Source organism: Sinocyclocheilus anshuiensis, unplaced genomic scaffold (assembly GCF_001515605.1).
Source record: "Sinocyclocheilus anshuiensis isolate Anshui unplaced genomic scaffold, SAMN03320099.WGS_v1.1 scaffold2090, whole genome shotgun sequence".
NCBI lineage: Eukaryota > Metazoa > Chordata > Actinopteri > Cypriniformes > Cyprinidae > Sinocyclocheilus > Sinocyclocheilus anshuiensis.
Window position 1 is genome coordinate 1397800 of NW_015560626.1, and position 26877 is coordinate 1424676.

General features: G+C 35.5%; 3 protein-coding genes across 4 annotated transcripts in view; 2 read left to right on the forward strand and 1 right to left on the reverse strand.

Moving 5' to 3' along the window:
• The window catches only part of lmbr1l (limb development membrane protein 1-like), a 17399-nt gene extending 11022 nt beyond the window's left edge, over nt 1-6377 (reverse strand). The window contains exon 1 of the mRNA XM_016478315.1: nt 6031-6377. Within this exon, the coding sequence (XP_016333801.1) occupies nt 6031-6093 (63 nt within the window). The 5' untranslated portion in view covers nt 6094-6377. The remainder of the gene's footprint in view (nt 1-6030) is intronic.
• A 925-nt stretch (nt 6378-7302) lies between these two features.
• Nucleotides 7303-9577, forward strand: LOC107681948 (dnaJ homolog subfamily C member 22). Its single transcript, XM_016478322.1, has 4 exons — nt 7303-7482; nt 7948-8514; nt 8918-9210; nt 9329-9577. The coding sequence occupies exons 2-4, from the start codon at nt 7974-7976 to the stop codon at nt 9509-9511; spliced, it is 1017 nt and encodes a 338-aa protein (XP_016333808.1). The 5' UTR covers nt 7303-7482; nt 7948-7973; the 3' UTR covers nt 9512-9577.
• A 2481-nt stretch (nt 9578-12058) lies between these two features.
• The window catches only part of LOC107681936 (zinc finger protein Eos-like), a 21312-nt gene continuing 6493 nt past the window's right edge, over nt 12059-26877 (forward strand). The window contains exons 1-7 of one of the 2 annotated variants that reach the window (XM_016478308.1): nt 12059-12173; nt 14262-14316; nt 14562-14666; nt 14827-15132; nt 15241-15423; nt 16646-16798; nt 20508-20639. In XM_016478308.1, the coding sequence (XP_016333794.1) occupies nt 12144-12173; nt 14262-14316; nt 14562-14666; nt 14827-15132; nt 15241-15423; nt 16646-16798; nt 20508-20639 (964 nt within the window). In that variant the 5' untranslated portion in view covers nt 12059-12143. The remainder of the gene's footprint in view (nt 12174-14261; nt 14317-14561; nt 14667-14826; nt 15133-15240; nt 15424-16645; nt 16799-20507; nt 20640-26877) is intronic. The other variant, XM_016478309.1, reaches the window with a different exon arrangement.

The following is a 26877-nucleotide window of genomic DNA, read 5'->3' on the forward strand; positions in this document are numbered from 1 at the left end:
TTAGCTTTTAGTTTTAATTACTTTTTCTTATTTGTAAGTCGCTTTGGATAAAAGCGTCTGCTAAATGACTAAAAGTAAAAAGTAAAGTAAAAGTAATATGCGCAACACAACCGTCAAGAGGCAGCAACAAGACGTGCTATGCAAACACGCTGCTTAGATGTGTTGCCAATTTAAGCTATCAAGACCCTGTAACAGAGCAGAGTTCATGAAACACACTCCAACACAGCCCCATTATCACTGACACTGCTGTGCACAGTCCAGATTGCCTTTACAGCTCTGTGACATAAGAGCTCCTAATCAAGGACATTAGGTTCTTAATGATAACACACAGACTGGTGAAGGGGTGGGATGGGACGGGACCGGTCAAAGATATTATAGAAATACATTTCATATTCTTTATAAAAGATAATGGAAGAAAATGCATTTAGTGTCCCAGAATATAAAAACCAGTCATTTGTGTGGCAATAGCAAGTGAATCAGCAAGTGTGCATCAGTAAGTACAGTGTCATTTTTTTAATGCCAGCTGTCCCTTTTCTTAGAAATCTGAATTCCAAATGAATGAACACCCACAATACAGACTTGAGAATGAAGGTAACAGCACCAGATGGTGGATGAAGATTACAGCTCAAATGCAAATGAAGAGTTAAACCAGTTACAACTGGGATTAGATATTAATAGATTAAACACAGTAAAGATTTACAGGCAATTTAGACATTTACAGCACATTTAGAGATTTATCACAATAACTTAACAGTTGGTCATATTTAAAATGTTAATACTGCTAAACATGAATTCATTATTGTTATCATTACTTGAAATTGTAGTCGAAGCACCCTAAAATGTAAAAAAATACATTAAATTAGGGCTGCAAAACGATTACTCACGATTAATCGCATTCAAAATAAAGGTTTGTGTTTACATACTATGTGTGTACACTGTGTATATTTATTATGTATACATAAATACACACACATACATGTATATAAGGAAAAATGTTAGATTTATATATAAAATATTTATATATATTATATACAATAAATAAATAAATACAAATATTTTTTAAATATATATACATGCGTGTGTATTTATATATACATAATAAATATACACAGTACACACATAGTATGTAAACGTAAACTTTTATTTTGAATGCGATGAATCGTTTTGCAGCCCTAAATTAAATTATTAAAAACAACTAAATTCCTAAATCATAACAGCCATAAAGAATTGTAGTGCTGCAACATCCCAACATTTGACCAGAAGAGAACAAATACAGTAGTTGATGCAAGAGTAAAAAAAGCATGTGCAAAAGAGTTGTGAAAAATGTCTGAAGACATATAATAGACTTGGTTTCACAATTACCTTGATTTCAGTCAATGTCTCATTTTACTTTAAAATAAACCTACAAAGCCACAATCTCTAAAATCAGATGAACACATTTCTATAACATACTGGCATCAGACTGCTATTCTTCTTTTGGTGCTATTTTAACTTCGAGGAAGGGCAATGCATGACTCTTCTCATCCAGAGAAAACTTTATTAACCAAAAATTAACCTTTTTCCTGATTTCAGATACAAGATCTGCATGTGGAAACAATACTTCTGAGAAAGGAAACAAAAGACATGATGATTATGTATTTAATACACCTTATAGGTGTGCTGTATATTGAGTGAACTGAAGAAAAAAAATTTTATTCTGAAGCACCATGTCCAATAAAAAAGAGGAAGAAAGGCAGCAAGAGGAAAAGAGATGAGGGAGGGGACGGGACAGGAAACTGTGATTTTGTCTTCAAAATGCAAACAGCAGTGAAAACAATAGATCTGTGGGATACTATCACTGAAGCGCTGAAAGGTGTTCACACAGATTTGTTTGCTCAGCGTTTGAATAGTTTGCTTTCATTCGACTAAAACAGAATATACTAAACCAACAAGTTAAAACAGCCAAGCTCAAATATAGCATGTGAAAACTGAAACAAAAGATTGCGTAACAAAACAGTTGGATATAACATGAGAATACATGTCCGGTCTTATTGTATTGCCAGTCAAAGAAATTTTGAAAAATACCTCATCGTTTTTTGTCTATACAATGAAAGTCAATGGGGTCCAAAACAACACTGGACTCAACTGACTCTCATTGAAAGTATCTTCTTTTGTGTTCCACTGAAATTCCACATTAGAAAGAAACTGGTGTGGAACGACACTCTGTGACGACAGAAATGTCACTGTTTGTGCAATATCCCTTTAAATCCTTTCAAACAACCAAAAGGGTGGACAGAGACAATATTTACCAGTTTCTGTAGGTCAATAAACAGAAGATAAGAAACTAAATCTTCTATTTCACTAATCTAATTGGGGAATGGTGGGCATGTTTTCAAACCTCTTCATCAATATGAGTCAATGTTATTGTGACTGGCCACATAATGCGAGTGTAATTTTATTATGAACAGGAAACCAGGTCATCCATAGTGTATTTGCTGACCAATTTAGCAGGACTGGTTAAACAACTGAGCTCAAACATTCTGAATCTTAAGGCTTATAGGTGACATATCATGAAAATCTGACTTTTCCAGGTTTTAAGTGCTATAATCAGGTCCCCGGTGCATCTACCAACCAAGGAAACGCAAAAAAGATTAACCCAGTAACTTTGTTTTGGTAAGCCTTTTTCTTCAAGCGTCTGAGAAAACTAGCGCGTCTGATTTCGCTCCCTTGGTGATGTGGCAAAGGGATCTCATTATAATATTACCGCCCCTTAATCTGTAAATTTACACCCACTGGCGCCTTTATTTGATTTAGCAAACGACAACGGTGTACCAGTTCTAATGCCATGGCTAACGTTTGAGCAAAACACGCTAACTGTTCTGTCTTTGGCTGCACAGATGAGCACAGAACACTATTTACAGTCCCAGCCTCAGAAGAGACAACAGAGCTGTGGATTTATTGATTAATTTACTGTTTATTGCTGCTGCCACACAGATCTAAAATAAACATGCGATTTATTTCGATAAACATCATAATCAGAACCAAAACAGATGTTTTTAGCAGGTACGAGCTGTAATGGCGCAGCTCTATTCTGGAAAATGGGTCAGGGAGCAGCAGCTTTTTTGCATTTAAAGAGACAGGCCCGAAAAACAGCGTGTTTCTGCTTCCACTCAAAATAGGCATTTTCAAAAAATATTATAAATGATCTGTGGAGTATTTTGAGCTGAAACTTCACAGACACATTCTGGGGACACCAGAGACTTATGTTACATATTGTAAAAAGGGGCATAATGTGTCTCCTTTAACTGCTCTGGGTAATTCTCTCTGCACAATGAGACTTGGAACAAAGCCCAAGTTATTTACTCAAGTGAAACAGGCTATTTAGCAAAACAGTCAGCTATAGAGTGAACGTGAATTGACACAATGAGAAAACAACACTTGAGGTGTCCTGGGATAGACTAGCAAATGGACAGACGTATGACAAAAACACTAATAACGTGATTTGATCAGAGGTACTAAACCCATTACTAGAAAGGATTAGAATAGAACTTGAATAGAAAATTCAAGTTGGTTTTCAGGAGCAACAAATAATAATGTCCCATCATAAAGAAGATACCTTCTTAGTAAACACTATTAAACATCTGTGGGTGTGAGTACAAAACCCTCTATTGTTGAAGGCCAAGTAACATGTTCAGATATGCACCTTAATAAAGTGTATTACATGCACTGCATTCCATGCACATCTACAGAGTGGGAACCATGCCAAACCTGCTACTCCCTCTAACAGACTGTCCCTCCTGAAGATCAACCAAGAACAAAACTGACATTGTCATAAATTTTGTGTTTGGTTTACAAGTGGAAATTCAATAGTTCTGAGTTCCACCCAAGGATCCATTTACAAAAAAAGGTTTTATCTGACATTAAAACATCTGTGTACATTCTCGGTTTAATTCAGCTGTTTATTTAAACAAAATTGATTTAATTTAGGTGGTAACGACTTATGGTAACAATTTTATCAACTGTTTGATGTTAGTGCAAATATCTTAAATATCAAAAGATAAATAAATAAATAAATGCCATTACAGGAATAAATTACATTTCAAATCATTATAGTTATTTTAAATTATAAATATAAACAGTTCTTTTAAATAGTTATCATATATGACGGTTTCATTTGCTGTATTTTCAATCAAATAAATTGGTGGCCATAAGAAACTTTAAAAAACCTTACCAACCCCAAACTTTTTTTTGTACGGCAGTATGTGTGTGTATATATATATATATATATATATATATATATGTATATATCACTTTAAAGTCTGAATCAAAATACACATTTATTTAAATCAGTGGTTCTCGAACGGTTTTACTTCAAAATCCAGGTCTTACATTGGGCATCAAATGCCAACCCAACACAAGACCAAAACTGTTTTTCATGCAATAGTAATAAAAAAAAGGGGGGGAAAAGGCATTTTATTTGTAGTACAATGAACTATAAAGCATAGAAAATTAACCAATATAAACAATGACAGCTTCGTAAATATATAAATAACAGCATAAGTGATTAATCATCAGCAGTAAAGAATCACCAAGCCTAATATTTTGTTATTAGTATTAGTCATATTACTGAATGACGGAGCCAGTCTGACTGTACGCACATTGTATGCATTGTGCGCATCTTTGTACGTCAACAACAAAAGATATGTAAAGCATTTTCTCCACCCTTTTTAAAAGCCGATTTGACAATTTGTTACACTAACTACAAAAAAAATTACATGGTTATTTGCATTTTATTATTTGCAATTTTACCTTTAACACTGTTTTTCCCTGTAGTCTGTGATCACAGTCCGGTGACACGCTTTTAGGTCACAGCCCACCAGTTGAAAACCACTGATTTAAATTATAAATCCCAGATGAGATAAGCATCAGCGACAGGGATCAATATAACCATGACAGCATGAGCTCTGTGGTGCCCACGGCCTGGGGCAGGACAATGGGTCTGATTTACATTATCTAGTGTAACCCATCTGTGCATTTCATTAAGAGAGGCATTTCTCATTTTCTAGGAGGATTACAGCTTTGCATCACACAGACAAAAACGGAACAGAAGAATGTATAAATAAGAGAGTATGCACTTAAAATGTCTGAAAATAGAGTTTGTGTTTGTGTAGAACAACAAATGATGAAATCAACAATGTCTACGACTGCTTTACACAGATTAAGACTAGAATTCTTAAGTGATGTATTAGATTGTCATTTATTCTATAGTTTTAGGGGGTCATTTTTTGTAGCTAGTGAATTGCATAACCTACCAGATTAGTGGTTTAAAAATAAGCACCAAATGTATTGCTCTAAAATATTGAGTGAGATACATTGTGAAGGAGTAAAGGTTAACTCCAATTGTTTCGCTGTAAGGTTCTTGAGGTCTGAAGTGCAGTTATAGACAGTTGTAATTTATTAGGTGTTGAAAGACATCTGCACGCATGAGGATGCCAAAAGCTCATCTGTTTTCCAAAATGAGCTCTGGATCACAAAAAGCTGAGCGGTCTCTTCCTTTGCCATTAAATTTTACAATGAGCAGCTGTGCATCACTATGTAGGCCTAATAGTTCTTAAAGTACAATATAAAGTAAATGGATGCCTCAGGGTCTCTTTTGTGTAGACAATACTCTAACAAAACTTTGTAAATAAATAATATGCAAGAACAACACAAACACTCACAGTGAAATCATGATTTTATGAGAACAAAGTCCTCGTGTACATTCACACAATCATCAAATCAATCGTTAATGACTTCCATTAGAACAAACACAAGGGCGCATTCAGATTGTAGCACCGCAAGCGGTAGCCTACTTCATAATACTATGTAAACAAGAGAAGCAGAGAGGAAAACTCACAATGGTTTCTCGGACTCGGTCGTGGAATAGTTGCTCTCTAACCGTCACGTAATTGTTAATGACTTCCATTAGAACAAACACAAGGGCGCATTCAGATTGTAGCACCGCAACTTCATAATACTATGTAAACAAGAGAAGCAGAGAGGAAAACTCACAATGGTTTCTCGGACTCGGTCGTGGAATAGTTGCTCTCTAACCGTCACGTCTTCTGTTTCCATGCTTTGAAACCATGTCTTGGCGTGTTCTCTGTTATAAGTTGTAAAACATTTCAGTCTCCGATACGATAATAGCCTACGTGGAAACTCGTCTCAGTTAAAGCGAACACACGCTTTCCACCTCCAAACGCATCGCGTTTGCTCTAGCTGAAGTCATTAAGTCAACGAATTACTCCTGTTTTACTTCAGTGAGGTGGATACTTGCTTCTCAAATTATTATTCACCTGCTAACAAGGAAATTATAAACACTATGAAAGTCTTCGAGCCAGCGTGCTCACAGATGCTCTTCAAATAAATCGTACAGACACTCTCAAACTCCATCTACTGGAGGGGCTGGACTGTGGGAGGAGGAAGGGGCGGGTTTAAGACTAATGAAATTTGCAGGCCCAAATAAATGATAATATCAAAGTATTTGAAATACTTTATGTCATAATAATGGTATATTTCTCATTAAATTAAAAAATAAAACAAAACACTACACTGACAATAAAAAAAAATAGGCCTAGTTCAAAATCGAGGAGCCCAAAATCTAGTTTTTTTATTATTGATATTATCTTAGTATTTTATTTTTTATTTTGTATGTATTTTAGATACTTATGCACTTTAGACTCCGACAAACTAAAACTGAGTGAAACATAATTTTATTCTTTGATATTGTTCTTAAAGCTGAGCTTTTTGCTCTTTTCACAAGCAACTGTGTGCATTTCTTTAAAACAAATAATAAATTGTGTTAGGAATAACTATATTGTAATTAATAATTATATAACAAATTCAAAAATGCTTTATCTATAAAAATCATTCTAAAATGCTAATTTGGTGCTCAAGCTCAAGTTTGGTGCTTAATATTTTTGTGAAAACCATGATACATTTTTTTCAGGATTATTTGAAGGATAGAAAGTTCTAAATAACAGAATTTTTTGAAACAGAAATCTTTCTTATCATCTTTATTTGATCAATTTAATGCGCCCTTGCTAAATAAAAGTCAATGATTTAAAAAAAAAAAAAACTTTTAAACATTAATAGATTAACAGAAATGTGTTTACGGTTGCTGTCTAAGGATACAGCATGTTTATCCTGTAAAAACATTTGTAAGAAATCCAGTGCATTTTAGTACATGTCTAATGTTCCATGTCTGAAAAGTGTTACAGATATTGTAAATCAAAGTTTACTCTTTACAACTGTGTCATCATTAAACCAAAGTCCATACTGATGCAAACACGGAAGTCCATAGGTTATTACTTTCTGAAAGTGAATGATTTAAATTTTAAGTTAACCTCAAAGCGATAATGCTGTGATCTATTGCATGCAGTCTTATATTTTTAATGCTGACCATGTTATAGGAGTCTCCTAAAACAATTTGGTGAATGAAGCTTGATCTCTCAGTTCCCGCAGGTAAGAGAACAGTGAGCTGTATGATTTTATAACTTGAAAGCCAGTGATATGGGTGATATGAGAGAGTGAAAAGAGAGATTATCAAAAGCATAAAACCCAAAAATGGCAATTCTGTCATTATTTACTCACCCTCATGTCAAATCCAAACCTGTATGACTTTACTTCGTCTGTGGAACACCAAAGGAGAAAATACTTACCAAAATGTGCTTTTCTTGTTCATACAGTAAATGCAGACCAATGCTATCAAGCTCAAAAGAGAAAAAAGCACCATAGTCAATGTCTTACATGCTATATTCCAAGTCTTACATGATGAGAAGCAGATGAAATATTCCTTTTTGGGTGAACTATTCTTTTAGAAACTGTATGAGATTCACACGACATGCTTGTCCATAAACTTTATTATTAAGCAGTTTCATAATAACGTTATTGGCTAAACTTGAAAATGATTGACTTTTTTTTTTCAAGCTCCAGTGTGCAGCTAGAATGACCTCATGGCTAAAAAGATCATGATCACATACGCCTTGTGGGCAATTGGTGGCCCACTTGGCCTTCATCACATTTACCTGGGCAGAGACAGCCATGCTCTTCTTTGGATACTAACCTTCGGCGGTTTTGGCCTTGGCTGGGCAAGGGAGTTCTTCCGTATCCCATCGTACGTGAATGAAGCCAACCATGCAGCAGACAGAGCCCCCGTTAGACGTCCACAAGCCACTCCACCACCACCAGTAGGCCTGATTCGGTTTGCCGGTCAGATTTGTGTTGGTATTTACTTCGGCTCTGTGGCTTTAATAAGCCTCAGTTCTCTTAGCTTTTTCTACTTCCTAGTGCTCCCACTGAGCGTAGCTACAGGTATTCATCTGGTGTCCTCTGTGGGCCAGCAGACCTCTCACCTTCAAAAGACCCTCATTACGTGCATCATCACGTCATCCATCTTCTACGGCAGCAATCTTTCTCCTCTGCCCATCAGCATTGCTGGCAGTGTTACTGCTGCGCAGCACATCACATTCAAACCTCTGAGGCCAGAGCCACTTGGTGAGATGCACTATACATATGACATTTAATGCATGTCAACCTAGTACAATATCTTCTTTTGTGTTCAACATAAGAAATAAACTTATACAGGTTTAGAACGACAGGAGGGTGAGTAAATGATGACACAATTTTCATTTTTGTGTGAACTATTCCTTTAACATTCACATAACCAAGAAAAAAAAGTGTTTTTAAAACATTGAAAAAACTGGACCTAATGTGAACATTAACAACTTTCTAAGAACATATTTTTGATACTTTGATACTCTACACAGCTAAGAGTTTGAATGTTTTCATAACATATTTGGAATTCTTAGGACATATTTTTGTTAGCTAGGTAAAGTCGTTTGGGTTACATCATGTGCAAGACTGTTTAATTAACCCAATTTGTGTTAATCTTCCCAAGGGCCTCGTCTGTATCGTCTGAGTTTAGGTGTGCTGGCTTTCTCTGCTCCGCTGGGATACTGTGCTTTCCACAACACCACTGCCACATTATACTACATATCGGACTGTATAGCGGCCCTGCTTGATTTCTTCTGGTTTATTCCATGGCTCAAAGGACTCTTGGAGTATTTCCTGCTGTTGCCATACCGTCTGCTATGTGTCCTGACAGGAGGGGGTTTCTACGAAGAAAGCTGGAGGAAGGTGCTAGAAATAATTCTTAATGAGTACAGTAAAAAAGAAATGGAGGCATTGAAGGTGAGCTCAGTAGGCTATAGTTTTGAGTTGTCAGCTGGGTATATAACATTTATTATTTTCACTTTGCAGTGTGTTTACATATAACATATTTGTCATCATATTATTTTCTTAAAATCAGATACTATCATTGTCAGAAGAAGCTTCTCAGGAGGAGGTCACTCGCAGCTATAGGGAACTGGCTAAATTGTGGCATCCAGATCACAACCCCAAGCGGCAAGCAGAGGCACAAAAGATGTTCATTCAGATACAGGAGGCATATGAAATACTTCTCAACAGACGTAAGACAAAAAGAAGACAATGATCTTCTGAGGAAGAGGTCACATATGGTTTAAAAGACACAAGAGTTAATTTTCACATACTCGAGAACAACAGGATTTTTTTCTTGATAAATTGAATCTCAGGTAATAAACGTGAATCTTTTTAAACAAAAGAGTTTCTCATTTTTGTTCAGAGAAGTTCTCCCCGAGGAGGACAACTTAAGGTTCTCTGCCATCTTGTGGCAACATTAAGTATTAAAAGAGTTTATACGCTAACACAGCGGTCTTCCACAGGGAGATGGCGACCCCAAGGGGGTCTGCCGTGGTACTGCAGGGGGGTCGGCCAATTATTGTTTGCAATTTTTTGTAGAAAAATAAATAAACACATAAACTAAATTTAAATATTAATTACAAAAATAAAATATTAAATGCTATTGTCATTCACGAATTAAAATAAATGTAATAAAATTCATGTATATGACTGAATATAAAAGGATATGAGTAAATAGTAAATATATGTACTTAGTATATACTGTATGTATATATATATATATATATATATATATGTCTAAATTAGTATGACTCTGTACATCAGAACAGAGTATTATATGGTACTACAGGTGCATCTCAATAAATTAGAATGTCGTGGAAAAGTTCATTTATTTCAGTAATTCAACTCAAATTGTATTTGAGTTGAATTACTGAAATAAATTAACTTTTCCACGACACTCTAATTTATTGAGATGCACCTGTATATGCATGTCACTATAGGACAGGCCTACATAACAGCCACACCTACAATAATAAAAAGAAGAAGACAAAGAATATGTACACTAATGAAATTATAGAGTTTAGAATATCATGAATGTATCAATTTTGTCTAATTATATGTTCAACAAAACCACCTGTTACCCTACACGGGGAAATAATTAAGTGTTGCTTTAATTAAGGAATTTTGTATTTATGATAAATCTTTTTAACACATTTTCTTTTTGAATGTAATTTTTTTTATATGCACAATAATATAATTATTAATGGTTTTAGAATTTAGAATAAGCCTATCATTACTGTGTGATTTGTTCTAATTATACGTTCAAAGAAATTCCCACAAACAGACAAATATTACCTGTTTTGACACAGGGAAGTGCTTAAGGGTTGCTTAAATGAAAAAAGTAGCCAATCTTAGGAAACATTTGTTTTTTGAATGTCACTTGTACTGGCACTGTCATCGAAATAATAACAACAAGAATATGCACATGAATATAATTATTAATGGTTTTAGAATTTAGAATACGGTATCATTTATTCTAATTTTACATTCAACATAATTCAAGAGCTTAAATGAAAAAAGTAAATTTATGATAAATCTTAATAAACACATCTGAATGCTACTTTTTGAATGCTACTTTTATTGACAGTGTCATCGAAATATTAACAACAATATGCACATTAATATAATTGTGACCCTGGACCACAAAACCAGTCATAAGTCTCATGGGTATATATTTGTAGCAATAGCCAACAATACATTGTATGGGTCAAAATTATCGATTTTTCTTTTATGGCAAAAATCATTAGGATATTAAGTAAAGATCATGTTCCATGAAGATATTTTGTAAATTTCATACTGTAAATATATCAAAACTTATTTTTTTGGTTAATAATATGCATTGCTAAGAACTTCATTTGGCCAACTTTAAAGGTGATTTTCTCAATATTTTTATTTTTTTGCACCCTCAGATTCCAGATTTTCAAATAGTTTATCTCGGCCAAATGTTGTCATATCAAATATTGTCAAACAAACCATACATCAATGGAAAGCTTATTTATTCAGCTTTCAGATGATGTATAAATCTCAATTTTAAAAAAACTGACCCTTATGACTGGTTTTGTCGTTTGGTTCCAGGGTCACAATTGTAAATGGTTTTAGAATTTAGAATATCATTACTGTGTGGTTTGTTCTAATTATACGTTCAAATAAATTCCTACAGATTCTATCTGTTTGAATTGACACAGGGAAGTGCTGAAGGGTTGCTTAAATGAAGTAGCCTATTATTTAAGATAAATCTTAAGAAACATTTCTTTTTGAATGTCTCTTGTCATCGAAATAATAACAACAACAATATGCACATGAAGATAATTATTAATGGTTTAAGAATTTAGAATATACTGTCATTTGTTCTAATTATACAGTACGTTCAACAAAATTCCCAAAGCTTAAATGAAAAAAGTACATTTAAGATAAATCTTAGTAAACACGTCTGTTTTGAATGTTACTTTTATTGACAGTGCCATAGAAATACTAACAATTATAAAATAAGTACATTAATATAATTAGCCTATTGATTGTTTTAGAATTTAGAATATCATCGTGTCATTTGTTCCAATTAACTTATACGTTCAACAAAAAGTCACTTTTGCTGACACTATCGTCGAAATTAAATCATAGTAAGTAATATAATAATATGTGTCGTTTGTAGCTTCTGCGTAGCTTTGTATTTCCTAACCTGTAGCATGAGGATCGATGCATTCGATAATCCCTCCCAATCATGGGTTTTCGGTTATAGGTTATTCGGGCCTGTATCCCGGCATGGGCCCGGAAGTTGTTTGGGGTTTCAGGTAAAAGATCCCGGAGATGCTGCCTTCGCCAGAGAAAACAAACGGCGCTTCTGCTATATGAATATTGCAATCACAGTCGATTGTCAGGTAAGAAAAAAAATACTCACCGTGCAAAATCGATAGTAGTTATTCAAGGAAAGTGACATTAGGTCAGGTAACTATGCTCGGATTGGGAGGGTTTACACGGCTAGACGCATCTGTCGAGTGCTGGGTGCCATAGCAACGCCAGCGGGCTCTCAGGAAACATAATTCCGCTTTAGTTTATCACGTCTAAAGATCGACTGTATTTCACGACCGGAGGCTGCCGATTGGATTGCGTTGTCAGCAACGCTAGTTCTTTCGTTTGTGAGTTAGTTTAGCGATGTCTTTGCCTTGTTGTGAGCTGTCACGTCTCGTTAGCTGGTTAGCAGCGGTTGCTAGCTAGTGTTGCACTAGACAGACAGGATTGACATGATTCTGCGTGCAATCTGTCAATCCTCCTCTGCAGCACGATGGTGCATGAAAAGTTACTAAACATACGAGTGCTCGAGCACGATAATCATGTTCTCGTCGCCAGGCATTGTTTATGGTGTGATTGCTGACAGAGAGGGGCTGGTTCGATCATTGCGGTTATTGGACTCATTGATAGCACGGTGAATTCATGAGATCTGCCTGTTGCTGCTGTGTATGTTTTCTGTCTTTTACGACACAAAGAGGTCTTACGTTTCTGAAGGCCTGTTTGTTCATATCATGTTATTGTATATGTTTAGATAATATATTATTATAAGTATTGCACCATATAAATAATATAAGATAATGGTCTTTAAGAGTCCATGTTTATTCTAGGTTTTAAAGAATGAAAAAGAAAACAATATGTCGTTTGTCATCTAACTGTATAATAGCAACTGTCTAGAGCCTACACCTGCTCTTTATGATATCTGAATGTGTGTTGATCCATAATAACTATGAAAAACTTAATAAATAATTAAATTGTGATACCATAAATCTAAAATCCTTCAGAAGGAGTTTGTATCTGGTACCAAAGTGTATTATAATGGGGAAAAAACTAATTATTTTTAAATAAAATATTTGTTAATGCATAATTTGTGTAAAAAGAAAGGTCGACAACTCAGTTTTTTCAATCACTTATAGCATTTCATTGCCTGTTTTAAAACACCTTGTGCACTATTTTGTTATTAGTAAATGTATGGTGTATCTTTATTTCTAATTTTAGTTTATGTATATTTCAAAAATCTCTGTTATGAGTGGAGCAGACAAAATGAGACTATTTTGCATGTCCATTTCAACAAATCTATTCATTCCCACTTATGCCATGCACTAGCAATGTTTAGGAAAGCGCCATGGTGGTTTATGTTGTTATTTAGTGTTTTAGTGTTGTTATTTAGTGTAAAATATTACATCAAAGGGGAGGTCATTAGCCCTACTATTTCCTGTCATAAAGAGCAGTATGTGTGAGGGTCTGAATTTTAGACAAAATGAAATATTTTGGGGTTATATTTGATTTATAGACATCCAGAAAGAACTATTTACATGCCAATGGTTAAAGGCTTTGAAGGCTTTCTTTAAATATGGCTCTCATTTGACAGCAGATGTGTCAAATAGTTCTTTTTATAAACATAAACATGTATTTTGTTTTGCTAAAGGGTTTCATTTGTTTCCAGTACCAAAGCGACAGACAATATGTGGACATTTCTGAGTAATAGCAAATCATAACAACCCCTGCATTTGGCTTAGTATCAGCGTTGCTTTAGATGTCAGCCTGTGTTCTGATAGGTCACAGGCTAAAGGGAGGGCAGTTTCTTGCATTTTACACTCTCCATTTAAGACTAGAATTCTATAGAATGGACACTCAATTCAGCTGTTGAGCTAGAAATGAGATCTTGACCAGTGTGTGCATGTAAATTATTCAGCTACTCGAACCGTGCAACCACACAGGAAAGGAAGAAATAACAAACTGCAAGTAAACCAGTTTATTTTTTCAGTTGAAATCAGAGGAGCCAAATACATACATTTTAGCGTTCTTCGTGTGCACTGTATTACTGTAAAATGTACCAGTGCATGCACTTAGGTTTCTTAAAAACTTGCTTTGCTATTTTATGTTCAAAGTTTTTTTGTAAGGTGTGTACGTTTTGTGCCTTGTAAAGAAATATTTTTTTGTATGATTTCTCGGTACAGGCAGCTGGTGTGATGATGAATGCTGACGATTGCAATGGCCGTTCGTACATGTCAGGTAAGGTGCGTTTTTCAGAACTTATTCTTTTGTTTTTAACATAGACATGCATGTATCTAAATATAGTGGGTTTCAAATGTCCATGTTCGCATTAAAATCAGGGATTTTTGTTATTTTAAACTTTTTAATTGAAAGACTTTTCATTCAAATTGTCATGCTGATATAATTTATAGTGGAAAACTTGCATTAAATATAAAAATGCAAAGAAGTATTTTGAACCCCATTGTACATGTTAATGTTTTCAGGTAATGGAGATTCTTCAACAGAGCGGGAGTTTTTTGCAGGTCTGAGAGGACCCACCGTGAGCACACCAAACAGTCAACAGTCCTCACCCAGCCGTTCACTCAGTGGTCAGTATTTCTGTCCATTAAACGCACTTTTACATCTTGCTTTTCTAGAACAATTTCTGCATTTGCCATAAATCACTGGCACGCTGATAGTCGATGATTTCTACTTTGGATAAAAGCATCTGCCAAGTGAATAAATGTACAACTTTCTCTCCATTCCCAGCTAACTCCATCAAGGTGGAGCTGTATAGTGACGAGGAGGTAGCTGGTGCTCCGCTGGCGGAAAGGAGAGTCGGCGAGAAGGATGAAGGATGGAAAGATGAAAAGGGCGAGTTGGCAGAAGATGGTGGCGTGGAGATGGTTGGAGGTATACGAGGGCAAGCTGAGAGCGGCTGCGGGGAGTTGGCCAGCTCTGAGTCCGCATCCCCTGGTCCCATTCGGCTGCCAAATGGGAAACTTAAATGTGATATATGTGGGATGATCTGCATTGGTCCCAATGTTCTAATGGTGCACAAGCGCAGCCATACAGGTAAGCGTTTCTTGACTAACTCTTGACAAAAAAAGATCAAACGTATTTAAAAATGTTAGCTTGAAAATATGTGCTGCTGTTTTTTTGGGCCGGTGGGAAAACTGGTAGTCTTGGTCTCGGTAGGTGAGCGGCCATTCCAATGTAACCAGTGTGGGGCCTCCTTCACTCAGAAGGGCAACTTGCTGCGTCACATCAAGCTCCATTCTGGCGAGAAGCCCTTCAAATGCCCCTTTTGTAACTACGCCTGTCGCCGCCGTGACGCCCTGACAGGACACCTCCGCACCCACTCCGGTGAGCCTTTGTGGTTTGAAAGAGGCCATTTGCGAGAAATAAAGAGAAGGAAGGAGAGAGAACTTTGTGGCTGGAAAAGTGTGTGGGATGGAAAAAGCCTTTTGATTTGCCACAGAGCAGAAATTAATGTAGTCACGGTCATTTTAACCTCTTTCTCCTTTAATGCAAGTGGTGGTTATTTTGCTGCCTAGAACTTTGCTAAACTTCCTTTTAAACCTGTTGCTCTACTAAGGGTTGTGCGAGCAGACTAATAAGTGTGAATAAGACCTCATCGATCGGTTATGCAATCAAGCTAAAGACAACAAAATTCAGCGGTCTAGTGTGACATTTAGAGTATTATGAAAACAGGATATCCTGCTTGTGTTTTTGAATGATGAAGAGCATTTACCTGTAGTGCCTAAGTTAGGTCCTTTGAATGAGGATGCAGATATTAAGAGAAATGACTTAGTAATGAATTTCTCCGAAATGACGCACATCTCTAAAGCTGAATGGACAGATGCGGTCTGTAGGTTTTCCTATTCTACAAACGTCATAGATGAGCAGCGTGTCATTTCGTTTTTGGGGAAATTGTGACAAGGGAAATTCTGCAGTCTGATGAATCCTGTACCAGTCATTACATTATTCGTATTTAATAATTATATTGGAAATATTATTATATTATACAGTATCTCACAGAAGTGAGTACACCCCTCTAATTTTTGTAAATATTTTATTATATCTTTTCATGTGACAACACTGAAGAAATTACACTTTGCTACAATGAGTCACATGACACCGGGGAGAGAAAATGGCTAATTGGGCCCAATTTGGACATTTTCACTTAGGGGTGTACTCACTTTTGTGGCCAGCGGTTTAGACATTAATGGCTGTGTATTGAGTTATTTTGAGGGGACAGCAAATTTACACTGTTATACAAGCTGTACACTCACTACTTTACATTGTAGCAAAGTGTCATTTCTTCAGTGTTGTCACATGAAAAGATATAATAAAATATTTACAAAAATGTGAGGGGTGTACTCACTTCTGTGAGATACTGTATTAACATTTTTATTTAGCATGTTTTGTTTACTTTTTTATATTAAAATTTATAGAAATAATAGTTTTAGTAGGTAACACCTTATATTAGCCACAACATCAATATTGTATAAGTAATGTTCATGTTTACATAACACCTGCAAAGCTGTGTGAAATGTATTCATATTCTGCCTCCTCGATATTTCAGTGTCCTCCCCTACAGTAGGGAAGCCCTACAAGTGCAGTTACTGTGGCCGCAGCTACAAGCAGCAGAGCACCCTGGAGGAGCATCGTGAGCGCTGTCACAGCTACCTACAGAGTCTGGACCACCAGACGGCTCACAACACCCAGCCTGCACACGGTAATACCATATTTACTCACAAATGCAAGTTGATGTTAAAATGCATGATGTCGTTCTTTCTGCAGTAGCAGTAGTATTCATTACTCAAGTGCTGTCTGACAGGCGGCTGCTTTTGAAAGCTCTCCAGTGTTATTGCATTCATGCTCTGTGAAGATCACAGCTGGGGATGTAGCTGCGCGTGTGAATGGTCCAAAGCACTTTGTGATTAAAATACATGCTTTTGAGAGGTATTATTGTAAACACAGAGAATATAAACTGGTGGTTATGTGTAAAATATTACTGTGCTGTAGGCATTGAGGTATGTAGGAGTTAAAATGTAGCTTATACCTGCTGCAGTCTCTTATGTTGTTAATATGCTCAGTTTTATTCTTATTTTAAAAACAGACCTGGGGCCCGTTTCAGTAAGGAGGTTCAACCAACTCTGAGTTGACTTACCCTGAGATGGGAACCTCTGAGTTTTTGGTTTCAGAACAGCTGAACTGAGATAGTACAATTCACTCTGAGTAGGTTGACTCTGAGTTTAAAGGGGTCATATGATGTTGCTAAAAAGAACATTATTTTGTGTATTTGGTGTAATGAAATGTGTTTATGCAGTTTAAGGTTAAAAAAACACATTATTTTCCACATACTGTACATTATTGTTTCTCCTCTATGCCCCGCCTTTCTGAAACGCATTGATTTTTACAAAGCTCATCGGTCTGAAAAGTGAGGTGTGCTCTGATTGTCCAGCTATCCAGTGCATTGTGATTGGCCCGAATACCTTAAGCGTGTGACGGAAATGTTACGCCCCTACCATACTGTGATGCCCTGTCCGGCAGGAGCGACGAGACAAAAACATTAAAACCCATTATAAACGAGGCATTTGTTGCATCCAGTGGGGACATAATTACGGATTATAATGACTTATACTGTCTATTTACGTGTTGCATCGCGGCGCGTAAACATAAAACCATGTCTGCATTTGCGATCGGAGAAAGTGACAAAAAGTGACAGTGAAAGTGACATGTGGCCAAGCATGGTGACCCATACTTGGAATTAGTGCTCTGCATTTAACCCATCCAAAGTGCACACACACAGCAGTGAACACACACTGTGAACACACACCCGGGAGCAGTGGGCAGCCATTTATGCTGCGGAGCCCGGGGAGCAGTTGGGGGTTCGGTGCCTTGCTCAAGGGCACCTCAGTCGTGGTATTGAAGGTGGGAGAGAGCAGGAAAAATTGAAATCGCATCATATGACCCCTTTAACACATGCACCACGACTATGAGAAGTCATGATAAATGGAGCTCTGAAATTATGATTCACTATGGCAACAGCACTCGACAAAAAGACATCTGCATACTGCCGAGTCAACACGTAACTTTAATTCTTAATCACTATTATAATATCGGAGGTGAAAACTTGTAAATTATTGAACTAATATTAATTTTCATGGTATCCCATGGAAAAAAAGAATGGCAGCAGCTAAAAAAATGAAGTATAAAAACACAATTCAGTTAAGGTAAAGCTTTAAGCATAAAAGGTTAATGGGTTTAGGCAAACATTTGACTTATTAAATATCATCAGCAGCTTTTTCCACATAGTCTTACGCTCTTTTCACATAGGCTAATTAAATGTGCTTTAATCCAGCCTGTTTACATTTCTTAATTAGAGTAATGAAATTAACAACTGACTTGTACTCAGTCGACAGCAAGAAGGCAGAGACTCGCAAAATGGGGGGAGAACCTGCACCAGCACCACTGACAGATGAAGAGGAGATGGTCAAGTATTGGAAGAATTTTGAAATCCAAAAGAAAAAAAGAATAGCTGTTGATTTTGTATTTGAAGGAAATAAAGATGACTAAATAAATTGTGAATCATTTGTTTTTATTTACCAGCTGTGGTGGTGGTTACGGCATATATCTCGTACTACCCCTCCATCTGGCATCCTTCCATTCCATACAGTAATCCGATTTATTTTCAGAAGGTGCGATGATGGGAATATGCGTGTCATCAATGCATCCAACCACACTGGAAATCCTGAAGGAAATTCTAATTATTCGGTTACTTCCAGAGGTCGCAGCAATAAGTGAACGTCATTTATCAGATTAGCCTCATTTAAACCAATTTCTACACCACTGACCTACAGTCCAGTGAAACTCCTCTTTGACGGATTTGTGCTTAGGAAAAAATTATCAGAAAGAGCGTGAGAGCGGCGCACACTTTCCTTATCGGTCTGCATACAGTGGCCTTACTAATGTGCTCTGCATCTCTGATATTTTAAAGAAAACTACCTTTTAAAACGGTACCGCTCAAATAAATATGCATGTGACTATGGCAAAAACAAAAAAAACTAATTTAAGTGCATTTTTCTTATTTTGCAAATTATCTGCCAATGGGGTAAGAAATTAAAAATATTCTTGTTTTCCGTTTGCATTAAGATTATTTTTCTTACCCTATTACAGTTTTACGTTTTACATAAAATGCATTTAAAATGCACTTAAATGCAGTTGTTTCCCCCAGGAAACAAGACTAAATATCTTATATCATTTTTCATCTATAGAAAGTGCATCTTAACTTAAGTATTTTTTAGATATTTGTACTTGAAATAAGACAAAAATACTCAGTAAGAAAAGCATTTTTGCAGCGTGAATGAATGAATGAGGTATTTAAAAATTTCTTACACTTTAAAAAGGGGGAGGAGACCATAAGAAACTCTAGGTTTACAGAAGAAAACTTGCTCCCGACAAGGTTAGGTTCACAGAGTAAGTTACCACGGTAACTGACTCTGAGAATAAGTTACCTCTCTTTCAGAAACGGGCTTGACTTACCCTACTTTCTCGGGTTTGACAAACCTCCCATTTTTGAAACTGAAAACCCAGAGTTTCCTTCATTTCAGGGTCAACATACTCAGAGTTTTCACTTAACCTCCTTTCTGAAACGGGCCCCTGCTGTTCAGTAAAACTAAATAATAATTTAAGTAATTATTTAATTTAATTATTTTTACATTGGGCTAGATTTGATTTAGCTTCTTAAATAAAGGAGTTATTTAAATATACTTTTAATACTAAATATACTTAAATACTTTTATTAGTAAATGAGTACACTACTTTGCAAAAGTTTGCGGTCAGTGCAATTTAATACTTTTTTTTTGGATACTTTTTTTTTATTGATACTTTTATTCAGCGAAGACGCATTAAATTGATCGAAAGTGACAGTAAAACATTTATAATGTTATAAAGTTCTATTTTAAATAAATGCTGTTCAATCGAACTTTCTTTTCATAAAGGAATCCTGGAAAAATGTATTGCAGTTTCCACAGAAATACTAAACGGCACTGTTCCAGGACTGTTTTCAACATTAATGATGATAGGAAATTATTCTTTAGCACCAAATCAGCATATTTGAATGATTTCCGAAGGATAATGTGCAGCTTTGCCATCACAGGAATAAATTACATTTTAATATTTTATTATTAAAATAGAAACTAGTTTTGAATTTCACAATATTACTGATTTTACCATATTTATCAAATAAGTGCAGCCCTGGTGAGAGATTTCTTCCAAAAACCGACCCCAAAATATTTGAACATTAGTGTATATTCAATAACATATGAAAATTGCTGTCCTATCTAAAATGGTGTGAAATTTCACTGGTATTGGCTAATGTTTGAAGCCAAGCACTCACTATTTCAATTATAAACATGCTTTTACATTGGCATTATGTTCAGGTGAAGAGTCCCATAATGTGGAGATGATGTCTGAACCCCTGATCCAGTCCTCCTCAGAGAAGATGACCTTCATTGATCGCCTGGCCAATAGCATCACCAAGAGGAAGAGATCTACACCCCAGAAGTTTCTGGGTAAGCCCATTTCTTAATACCTAAGTAGAACAGTGTTTCTGCTCTGCTATTCAGGGTGAAAAAGTTGTGAGCTTATGAACTGTATGCAGCGAGAGAGACAATATACAGACTTTACATAAAAGCAAACGTACAACAATCAGATAACTCACTTTCTTATTGATTTTGTTTGAAAATTATTATGTCTGACTCTGATTGAGCTGAGAACCATTACTCTCTTTTGTGTACATTTTTCAAGTGTTAAACATGCAAATTTGTAAGGTTAGTGAAACTTAATTCAGTCTAATGGACTGGTTGTCAATATAAAGTGTAGATATATACACTACTGTGGTTGGTAAGATTTTTTAATGTTTTTGAAAGAAGTCCATTATGCTCACCAAGGCTGCATTTATTTGATCAAAAACACAGAAAAACAAATGTAATTTTGAGAAGTATTATTACAATTTTTGTAAATTATTTTGGTGGTGGCGAAGCGCAATTTTCAGCAGCCATTGCTCCAGTATAAATGTCTTTACTATCACTTTCTAAATAAAATATTTTAATTTTTATTTTTTTTTAATCTTACTGTACTCAATTTTTGAATGGTAGTGTATGTATCTTTTTTGAATGTATGTTTTATATTATATTTCTTTTTTTTTTCATTTGTGTGTGTGTGTGTGTGTATATATATATATATATAAAACAGGGTTTCCGCTGGGTCTTAAAAAGACTTAAATTTAGTTGTATCAAATTTAAGGCCTTAAAAATTCTTAAATTGTACAAGAAAGTCTTAATTATGATTTCAAGAGGTCTTAAATTTGGGGACGGAAAGACCAGAATTGCGATATGGCTGATTATGATTATGGCTGACGATTAAACTTCAAAAGGCTATGATTTATAAATACGAGAGCTTAGGGCTGGGCGATATGGCCAAAAAATTATCTCGAAATTTTTTTTTCATATCAGTCGATATCGATAATTATCACGTTAAATGTAAAATTTTTATTTCTTTCAAGTTTAGAGGCAGATTTTTGCTCCAATGTGAAAGTTGTAAAAACCAGATGGTTAATTGTGGTTTTCAACTATTCTTTATGTTCAGAACATGACAAACACTTCGTTTTTTAATTCTTTACACTTCTCCAGTCATTTTTCCTTAACAAAATAAATATCTTAATAGAAAAAAAAAATTGTCTCATTTTTATATGGTGAAATTGAATTATTCTGACTGTTTAAGGTGTTTTTTTAACCATTGGTCTTCCATAACATACATTTAGATCATGATAATCACAGTTAAAACCACAAATGTAGCACCTCAATACCATGGTAAAAATGTTATATGGCTTTTAGGTATTTATGAGAAACAGTAGTCTAAATACATTTATAAATGCATAAACGCTATAGCTTAATAACAAAAAAATACTGTAATTATATTCCATTACTCCTCCTTCAATATATTTAATACATGTCTACATTAAAAAAAATATATAATTACATTTTAATTAACATTTAATGAACATTTTTTTGTCTCTTAGAAATACACATTTGATAGTAGCTTGAGTTAGGATGCAGATGTAGATTTATGTTCATTATCAAAATCAGTAATATCTGTAAAAATTGTAGCAGTCTCATTTTTATATGGTGAAATTGAATTATTCTGACTGTTTAAGGTGTTTTTTTAACCATTGGTCTTCCATAACATACATTTAGATCATGATAATCACAGTTAAAACCACAAATATAGCACCTCAATACCATGGTAAAAATGTAATATGGCTTGTAGGTATTTATGAGAAACAGTAGTCTAAATACATGTATAAATGCATAAACGCTATAGCTTAATCACAAAAAAATACTGTAATTATATTCCATTACTCCTCCTTCAATACATTTAATACATTAATAATATAATAAAATTTGACACGAATACCCACATTTCTGACACAATACCATGGTGCAGTTAGCGCTACTACAGTAAATCCATGGTAAATGATGGCGATTTGTAGATGAAAAAATCTTCTGACTGTATCGTTGCGCACGGTGTTTCTGCTATTTGTCAGCGCTTTCATCTGGCTGTAAACAGAGTTATTTGTGTTCCTCGCTGAAATCAAGTGCTTCACACTGGATCTCAGAGCGCTGTTCAGTGTCGTGTGAGCGAGACTCATCAGCGATTGAACACATCTGCTCAATAGGGATGGGCGGATCGATCCTTAAGTATCGATACTTTCGATACTGATGTTGTATCGAAAGGATCGATCCTCACATAAAAATATCGATTCTAAAGTGCATTTTTTTTAACCTTTAATTTTATTTATTTATCAAAAATTCAGTGCATAAAATAAGCTTCTAAGTGGAAAAATAGACTATATTAGCGAATAATTGTGGTGGATAGAACCATTTCTCCTGCTCATCGGAACGCAAATGCTGAAAGACAGAACAAATCAATCACAGACAGCGTTCACTGCTGACGAATGGCTCACAGTGCTTGTTCAAATAAAGTGGTGGAACTATGATGTCACTTTGTAGGCAAAAACCCGGACGCGAGTTAGCATTTTAGCACTTCCGGTTCCATCGTCCCAGAGTCAATGGGTTTTTTGAATGGGATTTTGGTTAAATCCCTAAAATAAGATCCGTGGTTCACACAGACACAAGATACTTTCACGTTTTATTCTGCGACATAAAACACACCAGTTACACCCCACCCCACTTACGTTTCATAAAAAAGACGGTTGCTAACAAGTTGCTAAATGGGACTACAGGCGCTGTCCGAGACATTAAACGTCACCACGCTGAACAGTTTATCAATTTACAGTATTTTCCAGCCGTAGTATAATTTGTAATACAATTAATTGTAGAATAACCAATTAATAGTTTCATGCATTTTATATTGTTGGTCGACGATGTTTTTTTGTTTTGCCCTGAAATGCAACACAAGTCTTCAGATGGAAGATGCTCGTTTTATCGCTTTCCTACTGATGCTGAAACTCTGGGTTCGTTAGGTAAACTCATGTTACGATTATTCCATGTAAACACCACATTTAATGGCTTAGTCATGGTGCTTAAAGCCACGTTAAATTTAAATGTTTACGGCCGCATGAAGCTGTTACGGAGCATATAGATTGAGGATAAAATAACATTTTGTGTAACTTACCCACCCTAACAAAGCTGAAATGTGGTACTTTATTCACTAAAATAAGTTTAATCTTACCATATCCAAAAACTCGCTCACTCTGCTGTTATTTAATAGATAAAATGCACTAGAATTTTATTGAATAGTTTGTGGAGACACGTTTTTAATTAAAATATTCATATTAATCAAGGATTTATTGACTTTTAATGCACCTTATTTCGAAATGTACAGAAACACGTGCTTTCATATGTCCTTTAGTTATGATTATTTCATTTATTCACTATATTTATTAAAAATAAGTTTGAAAAAGTTGTGGGAAGCATGGTGGTGGTGACGCTATAGGCGAGCGACCGTGGTGCTGTAGTTCGTTTATAGCCTAAGTTTAGCTTTTAAGTTCTGGCGCTTTTATTTAGGCTTCAAAATTCATCAAAGTTATATTATTTTGTGAAGATTATCTTGATGGACAAAACGTGTAAGTTTCATGAACTATGGTTGAACACAGCTTATTTTTTGCGATAATCCAAAAGCCTATGGAAAAATCCTAGAGGCTTTTTGTTGAGGGAACCGGTGTCATGCTAACAGCCGATCCGCCTACAAAGTGACGTCATAGTTCCCCCACTCTATAGGGCTGCGTTTCCCAAAAGCATCAGAAGCTTAAGTAGATCTATAGAAACCATTGCCACATTATTACATTACATTACATAACATTGTTACTATATATATAAAATTAATTCTGAAAAATGCATGACAGTTTCCACACAAATATAAAGCAGCAATAATAATAAATGCTTCTTGATCAGCAAATTATATTAGAATGATTTCTGAAGGATCCTGTGACACTGAAGACTGGAGTAATGATGCTGAAAATTCAGCTTTGATCACAGATGCATTTATTATTATTAAAATAGAAAATAGTTCTTTTTAATTGTTATATTTTACAATATTGCTGCTTTTCTGTTTTTTTTTTTTTTCAAATAAGTGCAGCCTTGATGAGCATGAGACTAAAAAAAATTTTCATAATCTTACTTACCCCAAACTTTTGTGTACATGTAATATTTATTTTAAATTGGCTAGTTTGTGCAAGTAAATTTATTTAAACTGGTTGTTAAAAGTTCAAATGGATTGTGTTCTGTAATTGCTGTTAATAAATCTGTCAGAAAAAAATATGCTAACGTTTCACCTTTAGGGGTACGCCTGGCAGCCTTTTACAAAAATTAACCATGGTTTTATTACAGTAACCACAGTTTACCATGGTAATAATAATATTAATACATTTTAGTACTTATGTAACACCATGTTTATTTTTCATGAGGTACCCTCAAAGGTGCACCTTTGTAACTTATCTACCCTTAAAGCATGCATACATGTATGGTATATGCTCCCTTTTAGGGATATAGTTGTACCTTTGAGGTTACTGCCCCAGTAAAGGGCTAAAATTTACAATTATAGTATATTTTATTTCTAAAGTGTAAACAAAAAAGATGAAATGTTAAAAAACATGGCTTTAAAATCTAATATTAAGTGAGTATAATTACTGATTATATTCTTTTAATAATTTAAAGGATCAATTTAGTTTATAGGTATCGGTATCGATATCGACGATACTGGGCTTGAAAATATCGTTATCGGATCGATAATAAAATAAGAGGTATCACCCATCCCTACTTCTCAAGTGAAGCTCACGCCGCTGTTTTAACTTTGATCCGAGCGGATAAGCGCTCTGAGTGGCGCGCTTCAAATGACTAGCTTCAAATGACTAGCGCTCTTTCGTTCCGCCTTTGCCACATTATATCAAACATTTATCAAACTCTTGTTATCGTTTATCGAGGAAATCTATATCGTGCGATAATTATCATTATCAATTTATTGCCCAGCCCTACGAGAGCTGTACGTTCAAATTCCGGTGCTGCGCTGCTTTGTGTTCTGCCGTTACTGGGGAAACATTTATATTTCTGCAAACGCTCCACCTGCTGGCAGAGAATGAATGTGCATTTTCAATAAAACTCTTGTTTTGTTCAGAGTTCAGACAAATGCAAAAATCGACCCATGTTTTACCCTGCAAACACGCAGAGCTTTAAATGTGAACTGGTGGATCGATAAGAAGACAATGCATTATAAAAATCTAAACAGTATAGTGGTGTGCGATATGTATGGTCTGCGATAATATCATAATTGTTGTTTTAACGATGTGCGATTTGATATTATCAAGTATATCACAAAAAGCAAACAAAACACACCTACAGAGCAGGGACGTTTCCTCCGAGGAGGCAAGGGAGGCAGTGTCTCCTCAAAAGAATTGGATGAGAAAATAATCGATATTACAAACCTAAATCGCAAATATTACTAAATATGGCATTAAAAGTATAAAAGTCACTCGTTTTTATAAAGTAACACTGTCAAACAGCGACACCCGCAGGTAAAGTTACAGCGGAGGCTTGCCTCCCTTCGGCCCATAGACTTACCACAGAGACCCCTTACTGTGCCGTGGGTTTAGTGGGGGTAATAGAGAATGAATGGGGGAAAGGCCTCCCTTCAGTCCATAGACTTACAACAGAGACCCCTTAGCGTGCCGTGACTTTTCTGGGTTGTAATTGAGAATGAATGGGGGAAAGTCACATGAGAGGAGGCAGTGCCTCCATCGCTCTATAATTGAATATGATCGGTTATGATTGAATGTGATTGGTTCGTGCGATAAATCCCGCCTCTTATTGACTAATTATAAAGTAAGTAAACAACTCTCCCGCTTAGATACCACTACTTTGTGTCACGTCATTTCTCAACGTGATGACTGCGTCAGTTTTTAGTGAGCATTCAGCGTGATGAAAGTGTTTACAGAGCTTTTATGACGATGACCCTAAAATAAGTTGACTATTAAAGGGGTCACATGATGTTGATAAAAAGAACATTATTTTGTGTATTTGGTGTAATGAAATGTGTTTATGCGGTTTAAGGTTCAAAAAACACATTATTTTCCACATACTGTACATTATTGTTTCTCCTCTATGCCCCGCCTTTCTGAAACGCGTTGATTTTTACAAAGCTCATCAGTCTGAAAAGCAAGGTGTGCTCTGATTGGCCAGCTATCCAGTGTGTTGTGATTGGCCGAATACCTCAAGCGTGTGATGGAAATGTTAC